The following is an 11,836-nucleotide window of genomic DNA, read 5'->3' as shown; positions in this document are numbered from 1 at the left end:
TTACATTTTTTTACTACTTTGTTTGATATTCAATCAAGATAATAATATTATAACTACTGAGTGTAATTTAATCCCAATATGTATCTTTACCTGTTGTCTGTTAATCCATTAAGTGTAAGGAAAGGGTTAAATTTCTCAACAACACTTTGATATCCTGTGTAAATATTAGCTGTCTAGTTTATGGTAAAAGATTGAAGTGTAGCTGGTCAATTAACACATTATTTGTACACTTAGTGAATTAGTTGTTAACAGCTAAAGGTAAAAGGTCAACATTTTATGAATAATTTATATCATCATTATATCATTTTTTATTGAACATCAAAGTTGTCCATAAATGTCATTTTCGCATATATGCCCCAGTTCCCTGTGAGAGTAGTACAGCTTTGAACCCTTCGCTATCTTTGCATGACCTTAACCATCCACTGACAATGTCTCAAAACGTGGGACGACAATTCCAAGACATTTCACTAGAATTGCAACAACAGCGAAGGAATCTAAGCTAAGGTTAAGGGTCAAAACAGCCAAGGTAGAAGTCCGGTTGCCTGCAATGTATTTTCACGTTTTTGTAGAAAGAAAATGTCCGCCAATAGCACTGTAGCACATGCCTAGTAGTAAACCATTCAATATTATGGCTATTGTCCTGGTGATTCTTGAATGTTCTCTGGGATATGCTTATCACATTAGTTCATACGTACGTACGACAGCCAGTCGTGTTCAATTGTTACTCATGGTTACTGGAGGCGATTGTAATACCGGTGTAGCTTTGCCTTTGGAGACAGACAAAACACAGACAGAAAAACCAGACACTTTCTTATAGCCATACGACCCTCTCGAACCGGATGTTGAATTGAGCAAAACAAAACAAAAATCAAGCAACCAGTGTTCTATAATAGTATAACTTGACAACATAACTCTATGTCAAATCAGGTCAGGTCAGAAATACCTATCTTTGAGAGACAATTTCAGCAAGCTCACTGACGTGAATACAAATAAATGAAACGATTGCAATGAAGGAAATATTGGCAGTCAAAACGAACACTTAGAAAGGCTAACTTGATACTTGCGCCTTCGTATGTCACATGCGTCTATAAGAAAGTTTAATTACACTACACACACATCTCATCGTTATTATTCAATGTGAAAAAAAGGTGAAGTACGGGTGTATACTAAACCTGAGTATTCCCTCAATCTGCACGGTACGTACAAGGTAAATTAACGCGGCGAGGAATTAATATAAAAATCGTGGGGAATTGAGAATAATCACGGGCTTTATCTAAGTATGAGTCATTATTTAAAGAAGGCGAATAACACTTTCTGAATAAATAGTACAAACACACCGAGCAGAATAATTAGTATAAACAAACAAAACTGAATTAGTGCAAACAGACAAAAAGACAAACAGCAGAATAATTAGTAAAAACAAACTAACAGACAAAAAGACAAACAAACAAACAAACAAACAAACAAAAACAAGCCAGGATGGAAGACGCAATGGTGGTTATCTACAGACCATCTCTTGACATACCAGATTATCTATTTCTTATTATTGTCAAATGCGTCAAAATCCGCTATATTCCATACAACACGCTGTATGCATTACTTGTAGAAAAAATGTTATTTACAATGTCTTCAGCTACATATCGTAGCTTCCACTGTAATTTTTTTTCATTAATTTACATTTGAATATTCCAGAATGTTTTATTGGTTCGAGTACATTTGAAATATTGTTATGGTAAATCATCAAGATCCTGAACTTTTTATCAACTCATTGGTCGCAAGGTAGTTGACGTTTACAAACGAACATTTCCCGCCAAATTGTCAACATCCTTTGGCGCCAACATGGAATATTAGTATGTGTCACACAATCAAACCGGAAATTACACTTTTGAAGTGAAAGCGAGGCTGCTGATCCAAGTTTGTCGTCTGCGTCTGAAGAACTCACAAAAAAATGAGTTTTCTTTTCTCTTGTGCGATTATATTTAATCTTTATCAGTTGGTCACGAAAGAAGACTTCTAATGTAGTAAAAACTCTGTAAACACGCAATTCCATAAATTGCAACCGGAACAATTGCAGCAAGACTCCAGCTAAACTCAGACCACTAATATAGGAGTCTGACATTCGACGACTTTACAAGGTCAAGAGGTCAAGAGCCTCGCTTTGAAGCACATGACGTCATATCCTTTGTGATTGTAAAAGGGAGGCAATGTCAAGAATTCCCATCAAGATCATGCAATTCGAATCAAAATATTCATGATGGGAGTAATATTTTGGAAATCTTCATCATTATATCCGGCACAACGAAGTCCATTTCCTCTGGAAAAAGTCGTCATGGTTACGTAGCTGTCAGTTACACACATTCCGACTGACAGTAAAGATTGGCATTCCAAAGCAGAGAAAATCACACTCATTATATATGCTAATCATGACTCCGATATCAAACACATGCTTGCATGAGTGAAAGCGCCACCAATGTGAATTTTGAAAATAGCACACGCATGCTGATAAAGTATCGTCCTCTCCGCCGTTATCTGTGGTGGTCATTGTTTCCGAGTCACTCTTAGAAACTCAACATAGTTTACATTCCCATCTCCATCAATGTCTGCTTCTTGCATCATGTCTTCGATGTCGTCATCCGTGTACGAATCTGGAACTCTTCTGAGTGCATGACGAAGTTCATCAATGGTGATATACCCGTTACCATCTTCGTCCATATCTTCGAAGACATCCATCAGACATCTCGGCCCGGTATCAGTGACTATGTACGGCAGACGACACAGAAAAGACAGCTTTATGACATTATTTTCATAAAATATATATTTTCAATTTATTCTATTATTTTTCTTTCTTTCTTTCTTTCTTTCTTTCTTTCTTTCTTTCTTTCTTTCTTTCTTTCTTTCTTTCTTTCTTTCTTTCTTTCTTTCTTTCTATCTATCTATGGGGGGGGGGTAACTATTTTAATTCTTTTCCCACAACTTACTTTAAATGAATCTGTTTTGTACCTTTAACTACAAATATTTCTAAACAAAATGTCGTCACGTCGAGAAATGGAAGATATTTCTCTAAAGTAAATGCATGGCACTAAAATACAATAACAAGTGCACACACAGTGTTAGAAATGCAGAATTTAGGGGATGACAAATGCTTAATTATTTTGGAATTTCTACTACGTTTTCCTATGTGAAACAACGTTTATCAAGTCCATGCGTTTGCAAATCAATCAATTGCTAAACATTTTTTTTTTTTGGGGGGGGGGATTCTTGCTGTTGTACGTACAAACTTTTAAGATACTTTCTAGCTTTTTGCAATTTATTGAGTTACAAAGATAAACTTGGTATATGTTCTTTCAAATTATTGTTTCAAATAGGAACACTTAGTAGCGTTATTTTATGAATAAAAAATCCAAATAACTACCAGTTTGTCATCCTTATGACCCCTTTAACCTATCATAGAATGTCTACCCTTTAACCTAATATGTAGAATGTCAACCCTTTAACCTATCGTAGAATGTCAACCCTTTAACCTATCGTAGAATGTCAACCCCATTAACCTATATAGAATGTCAACCCTTTAACCTATCGTAGAATGTCAACCCTTTAACCTATCGTAGAATGTCAACCCCTTTAACCTATTGTAGAATGCCAACCCTTTAACCTATCGTAGAATGTCAACCCTTTAACCTATCGTAGAATGTCAACCCCTTTAACCTATCGTAGAATGTCAACCCTTTAACCTATCGTAGAATGTCAACCCATTTAACCTATCATAGAATGTCAACCCCTTTAACCTATCGTAGAATGTCAACCCTTTAATCTATCGTAGAATGTCAACCCTTTAACCTATCGTAGAATGTCAACCCCTTTAACCTATCGTAGAATGTCAACCCTTTAACCTATCGTAGAACGTCAACCCATTTAACCTATCATAGAATGTCAACCCCTTTAACCTATCGTAGAATGTCAACCCTTTAACCTATCGTAGAATGTCAACCCTTTAACCTATCGTAGAATGTCAACCCATTTAACCTATCATAGAATGTCAACCCCTTTAACCTATCGTAGAATGTCAACCCTTTAACCTATCGTAGAATGTCAACCCCTTTAACCTATCGTAGAATGTCAACCCTTTAACCTATCGTAGAACGTCAACCCATTTAACCTATCATAGAATGTCAACCCCTTTAACCTATCGTAGAATGTCAACCCCTTTAACCTATCGTAGAATGTCAACCCTTTAACCTATCGTAGAATGTCAACCCATTTAACCTATCATAGAATGTCAACCCCTTTAACCTATCGTAGAATGTCAACCCTTTAACCTATCGTAGAATGTCAACCCTTTAACCTATCGTAGAATGTCAACCCCTTTAACCTATCGTAGAATGTCAACCCTTTAACCTGTCGTAGAATGTCAACCCATTTAACCTATCATAGAATGTCAACCCCTTTAACCTATCGTAGAATGTCAACCCTTTAATCTATCGTAGAATGTCAACCCTTTAACCTATCGTAGAATGTCAACCCCTTTAACCTATCGTAGAACGTCAACCCTGAACATACCTGTATGATTATATGAATCCATTGTATCTTCTCCTCGTATAATCTTTGCAAATTCTTTATAATTCACTCTGCCATCACCGTCTTGATCTGCTTCCTTCATCATTTCTCGGAGTTCTTCCTCTGTGATATTTTCCTCTAACTTTTTCATGGTTCGCCGTAATTCGTCAATTGTTATGTAACCATCTTTATTTCTGTCAAATTCTCGGAATGCGTGATAGAGATCATCTTTTGACCGATCTGTAAAGGTATCAATAGAATGATAGAACTATGTTAGTTGAAGAGCCACAACCTGAGTTCATACGTATCTAGGGCGTAACTTGTGTTGCTGATTAAAAAATACCTGTTCTTCTGCACTTAGTATAGTCTCTAAAATACATCGACAGCGTCCTTATCACTTCTCGCCTCCTCCCCTCCATGTTTACAAATGTTGTTTGTTGTGGACAGGATTGAAAATAGCGCCCTCAACGGATCATCTTTCAGTCTAGACTTATCACCGAATCATATTTCACCATCTCGTGCTGTTGGCAGAACTCAATCCTGGTGTTTAGGCGTAACACGTATACGTAAACACATATTGATGATATAGTTTATAATAGGTATGCTAACATGTCAATGACACCAATGATAGGCTACCTAGTGAACTAATAACAGCCGATACGACGGAATATCAGTACCATCGACGGCATGCCTCGACATTAAAAATTATGCTTTACTAGTATATACTAGTAGTTGAATTATGGGTTGAGCCTCGCAGGTAGGTATTTTCACTGGAGTCACATCACTTATAAAAACCAACCTCTGGTTACTTTAATTAAAGAACTGAAACACCACATATACAACGTGTGTCGGTTAAAAGTTACTTCATGTTGTAAAAAACGCGTAAAAAATGTCTGGTCATTTAAAGGAGCATAGGCAGGGTTTATAGGTTTTGTGGGTAAATGTTGCTGGATATGTACATGGTTCCTGTAGTATTCTGGAAAGCTAATGAAACCGACCTGAGTAATAACACTGATTTTGGCAGACACGAGTGAAAACAAAAATAGATAATATATGAACAATGTCATATATATATATACATATGAACACCTGTTTCTATATATTTAACACTCAAAATCACAATATATAGACAGCTGTCGCCACTAGCTTGTCTTCCCGATTAAGATTCACTAGTAATTACTATTGAAACGAGGCAAATTGAGCAAGTCAATTTGCTGGTACCATGTTATGCCTCAAACGACAACGTTTGCAGACTTACAAAACAGAAGTAATGATAGTAAATTCACACATAAAGTGATACATTTTGTCTCGTCTTGTTTCTTTTTATCTTGATTTTAGGTATAATGTACTAGTGTTTCTGTTTGCAGTGCTAGTGAGATAAACTATCAAATTTCATATACGCGTGATATCGGTGTCTATATTCTGTTTACTTAAGTCATAACAAAACTCACTGTTGGAGATTAACACTACTACAGACACTCTAAATCTACTTCGTTTCTGTTGGACATAAGAAATCTGTTAGATGTCCTGCAATACTTTTTACATTTCTTCAGTCAGTACATCGACGGTCACTATCCTACCATGGCTGGATTAGCACCAAAACATTCCCACAGTAAACATCACTCTTTTTTTCTAATAACATTCATGCGTACAGTTCCAAATTTCTGGTGAACACCTCATTATAAAGGAACTTGATATATTACTATATGCGGAATGCAAAGATCTCAACCCGGGGATGATACGCATTATGTGTGGTATTAAAAGTCTGTTGTAACCGAGGACCCACTTTCAGCTAACATCGATCAGTTTCAGAGTTCTATAGTGGTCTGGGGATCACTGTACAAAATGCAGGAATAACATCCCGGAATACACGCTGAAATATAAGGAACAAATTGACGTCACCACTGTGATAGTGGTAGTTGACAATAAACAAAAAGAGGCTTGTTATTGTGGAGTTTAAAACCTTTTTATAGTAGTTAGGATAATACAGCCCGTTGCAATTGCACGTTAATAGTGTTCACTGGTCTGTTTGATAACACCACAAGAAAAATAAGAAAAGACACTTGCAACACTTTAAAGTACGTGTAGCAAGACTTACTGAATACAGTTTCTTGAAACATTCTGTCTGAACAATGAAATGTTCTGATGAGGTGCCACTATGCATTCATCTACGCTCAGACACTCTATAGTGGTCTGAGATCAAAGGCAGACATCAAAACTTTGGCGCCGGTGGGTCTGTTTCTAGTAATTGCAACACATTTAATGGTTTATTTATTTAGACAAACTGTAGCCTAAAGTAAGAAATTGCGACCTTAAGTGTAGAATGCGCAGTTTCTTATTGGTTTCTGCGTGTGGTTGTGTTACAGAGCCAGTGAACACTAAGATGAAACGGTTTGTAAAACCGTACGTAATTTGATAAGAAAAAAAAAGTAATAACCACAAATTCACAAGAACCAAGAAATTACAGACTGGAAGGGAAAGTATTGATTCGCCATGATCGAAAAAAAAAACATACGAAAGAATTAGAAGCTACAACAACTATTAAGCCTCTCAAATTACATTTAGAAATCAAATTCCTGAAAATCAAACCTTCATTATTGTGCAGATATGGCGTGCCTTTTCTTCCAAATCGCCAAGTCATGCGGCATGAGTCCGTGAAGCAACATTTTAACCGTGAAATCTTGTTTATTCCCGGCATACTGCTTAATGTTTTGGAATGTACAATCGTCAAGTGTTGCTCATACATCTGCAGTCATTTTCAGCTTTCTGTTTAACGTAAATCACATCTCGGTAATCTTCTATCGACAAGTAATGGAAGAATCGATTTTAATGTGAATCGATTTCCGCTTCCGCTTCCGTAAAATATCGACCTCTCTCAACGTTCCCTGGGCTATGTATGTAACTGTAGAATAATTGAACTATATTGAAAATTTGGTGTACATCCATTAGCGAGAGGAAACGTCAATTTGAGGAATATATTATATAAAGACGCGCTTTCCCCATTAAAGCTACATGTATGCATGTACATGTAAGTGTAGGTGTATATGGATATGAATGTCTGTCTGTCTGTCTGTCTGTCTGTCTGTCTGCCTGTGTGTGTACATACATACATGTGTATATATGTATGTATGTATGTATGTATGTATGTATGTATGTATGTATGTATGTATCTACGTGTGTGTTATATTCTCTCTGGTAGTATATTCTAATATTAATATATACACCCATTGTCTTTTCTTTTCCTGAAAGAAATCTCCACCCCTTGCCACTATTCCTCTTTTGTTGATTGTATTATCAGGGCTTTATTCTAATACGTTTAGGTGCCCCGTTGTCTCATTCACATAGGAACGAAAAATACAAGTTACTAGCCGAGTTTCATATTCGTGGTCATGGGTTGATGAGCTGTCAAATTACAAATATCATAACACGTTATTAACGATATAATAATCAATAATGAGGCATATTTTTTTGTAGATTATTATAGAGCATAGTAAAATTCAGAACGTTCTCTCATCAAAATCGTTAACGTTGATATGGTCTTTACTGATTTCAACGACACGACACAATCCTCATGTACATACATTGACATCAGAACTTATATGTTGCCCGTGGCATCAGACCGTCGTGCACATTACCTGACTTGTTTCCCGAAATGTTTGGATTCCCAAATGTGTTGTTAAAATCTAAGTAGACGTAACTACATAAACCTTTACGGCTCACGAAGGTTCTATCTAAAAGCAAAACACACGGACGATTTCATCCTTTGACGAAATCGAATGCGCGCTAAAATGTGTATTTAGTGTACAACCGTACACTAAATACACATAATACACACCATACTAATATCTTGAATGTTGACTATAAATAGAACTCGGTTCATTGTCATGTATACAATGTAGTTAGTTCATTTTGAAAGTATCTTCAGTTCCCGCCATGATTTTTTGTGTGCAGATTTTCTATAAAATGTTGGCATATTTGACTTTATTTTAGACCAGTTGAAGACGTCAACTTTCCTAAAGTTCGAGTATCAAAATTTTCTTCTAAAAAATTATCAAATTCGCAATTTCATAAAATACAAAGTGGCGAATATTTTCACTATAGAGCTTAAATCTCGCAGCAGTGCCGTTACCCTTGGTGGACAGCCCCAAGTTACATTGATTTGGTGAGAATTCAAACCGTGTATAACCTTAAAATACATCTAACCTTTACCCGGGAAACTTATAACGAGAGGGAAAAACTACTCACGTACTAGAAATCCCATCGGATATACACCACTGCATTGACATCAGTAATGATTTGTGTCAAATGCGTTGTACTGCGGTTACAGTCAGTTTATAGTGTTGTTCTATTTATATGCCTTTCGCGCTGATGTTTCAATATCTTGGCAGGTTTATAAGCTTCTTTTTGTAACAGTACATGTCTGTTATATACTAGTGAAGCAATTCCAATGCACACAACCTTGTTTCAAGGAAGTGAAATTGTTCAAATTCATGGTATCAAGAAAATATTTCCCGCGTAATTTTTTTGACGACATTTCTTTATCTTGATAGATTTTTAGTAAGCTAAGCTAAGATATGTTTTCCCGCCATTGTTTTCTAAAATTTATATTTAAATATCTTAGTAGCTTTTCAATTGAGTATTAGTCCGTTTGCTACGAATGAAGGCATGTCGATTGTATAAGTCATTTATTCTTGGCCTCAACATCCATATTAACAGTTGATATCCTCCATACCAAGAATTATTTTTGCTGCCACACTTGTTGACCGACTTCTTGTTCGTTTGCGACTTTTTGTAAACCCCTTTATTAGCCTAGACTTTATACTAAAGGCAATCTTCTAAAACCTTATCAGTACGTATATCTTTATACACGACAATGGCTACATTTGTTCAAACGTAAATATAGTGCGTGTTTGGTTGAAATCTGATCAAGTTTGTGTCACGAATTTTCGTTCACAAAATAGTTCGTCAATGTCAGAAATTTATTTATTTAATTTGATTTTCACCTTTAGTTGGCTCATTTTAAATTCCAGAGTGTTTCCTTGTACAGTTTTAACAAAATTGCTATTTTTCGGTCAATAAAAAAAATTGTTATCAAACATTTCTTTTGGACCAAAATCATAGAAATTTCAATTATTAATGTAATGCTATAAAATGGGGTAAAATCGAATCTAAGGTATAGTATGTATCCTTAGTACACATATTCGTCTGGAGTAGTATTGTGCGCCTGAATATTGATGTCAAAGAAGTAAAAACCTCGCCAGGGCCTTTTTCTTGACATCACCTATTACCTTGCACAGCATTGCCAAATAAACGTTGATTCTGTAATTATTTCCGAATATTAAACAAATTCAACATGTTTTGAAAAAAAATATCTTCGGGGTACGTGTAACAAGAACTCGAGACGTGTTCGATGACCCGTTCTTCCAGGTTATAGGCACGTCAATAACACATCTGTATAAGGATTGATGCTGGAATGTACAGTTCCGTAGATTCTGTAGCGTTAACGATATACTATAGAAGTATCAAAGTTTGACATTGACGAATTACTTTTTGAACGAAAAATTATGACTCAAATTTGATCTGGTTCAAAAACAGATGTACATGAAATTTCCGCCATCTTTATATATTAAATAGATGCTGGTGAAGTTTGATGTAGTAATTAAAATAAAAAAGACGAAATGGAATTACAAAACATTTGACTTACAAACATTAACTGTCAACTTGTAACGTAAACACCTTAAAGTTGTAGTGATGTAAATTTGACAGCGTGGACTTGAGTAAGTGCGGGAAAGCATCTATTTTCGTACAATATATCCTGGTAAAGGTCACGTCTGCATTTATGTGGATTTAATACTTGCACATTTTAGAGCCTTTTAAGGACATCGTATGCTACTTATTACCAAAAGCGTTCGTTTTCCTGTGTCACTTAATTCACGCTATATTCAATTTGAATTTGACCGTTGACCTAGTTAATGTCAAACGTCCAACTTTGATTTACATCAAATGATCTTGACATTGAAGGCAGCTATCTCTCAAATAACGTTATTTAAATATTACCTTTAGCTAATAAAAGGTCACTGACTTGAACTGACTTGAACTTGATAATATATAAGAGTGATGCAGTTCCCTTTCTTTCGGAAGAAAACGAATTCCAGTATTTTGCAAAGGTAACCATATTTCGCTCCTAATATCCAATTTTGTGATGGCAAATTTAAAAAAGAAATACCCCTTAACGTTTTTGTACAGCGTCTTGTTAGAGCCTGGAAGCAAATTGGGTCACATGTAATATTATCATTTCTGTAGCTGGACCGTAATCGACGCAGATTTAATGTAATCAAATTTAGCTCTGTACAAACGGCCAAAGAATGTAATGTAAACTTTATTAGCATTTAAGCATTTTATATTAAAATTCCAACACAAATACCCAATTAATTTACCCAAGTCTCATGAATGCATGGCTCTTATATAAGCATGTCAATAGTGTTCCGTGCAGACGACATATAGTCATGGTTTACCGCCAAACGGCCTCGCGGCGATAAAAACTATTGAATGGCCGTAAATTTTCCTTTATGTTTTTTTTTTCATGAAGTAGCACATCACATTTTTTAAGTGCATCATTAATAATATTATTTTAGTGTAAAACGATACATAATATAAATGACCTCAGAGCAAACTGACAAACACTCAAATTTGGAAATCTGAACCCAGTTGACAAAACACACACATATTAACATTTATATCAAATAGACTATCGTACACAGTTTAGAACCTTAGCTCTGTTGATCTCGACTTTGGTCTCTCGGCACACAGCAGTCGACGACATAGCCCAGATCAGTCAAACGACTTCAATGTCCTAATCTTCTAAATCAGTAACGAGCACAAGAACACAACCGATGCCAATGGCCATTGAAGCATAAATCAATACGTTAAACACAATCACGCAGTTTACATGTTATCCAAGAAATATCATACGAAACAGTCATCTAAAAATAACTTCAGAATTGAAGTATGTATATATATATATATATATATATATATATATATATATATATATATATATATATATATATATATATATATATATATATATATATATATTGTATATATGCCGCTCTGTTAACAGGGCAAAAGATAGAACCTTTATATAATGCAAACTGATTAATATGTATTCATTGACAAACAACAAACAATCGTTTATCAATCACATCCTAGGGTACACATATAGGGGTTGAATGAGACATGCAAGGTGTTATGTTCCAAAAATATTGCAATTTGCATAAGG

General features: G+C 35.4%; 1 protein-coding gene across 1 annotated transcript in view; it reads right to left on the bottom strand.

Annotated features, from left to right (window-relative positions):
* Positions 1–1,481: 1,481 nt before the first annotated feature.
* Positions 1,482–11,836, bottom strand: part of LOC144445990 (neo-calmodulin-like) — a 32,928-nt gene continuing 22,573 nt past the window's right edge. The window contains exons 2-3 of the mRNA XM_078135654.1: positions 4,558–4,794; positions 1,482–2,756 (exon numbers count right to left, since the gene is read on the bottom strand). Coding sequence (XP_077991780.1) covers positions 2,539–2,756; positions 4,558–4,794 — 455 coding nt within the window. The 3' untranslated portion in view covers positions 1,482–2,538. The remainder of the gene's footprint in view (positions 2,757–4,557; positions 4,795–11,836) is intronic.

Source organism: Glandiceps talaboti, chromosome 14, assembly GCF_964340395.1.
Source record: "Glandiceps talaboti chromosome 14, keGlaTala1.1, whole genome shotgun sequence".
Classification (NCBI taxonomy): Eukaryota; Metazoa; Hemichordata; class Enteropneusta; family Spengelidae; genus Glandiceps; species Glandiceps talaboti.
This window is presented reverse-complemented; position numbering and strand designations above follow the sequence as displayed.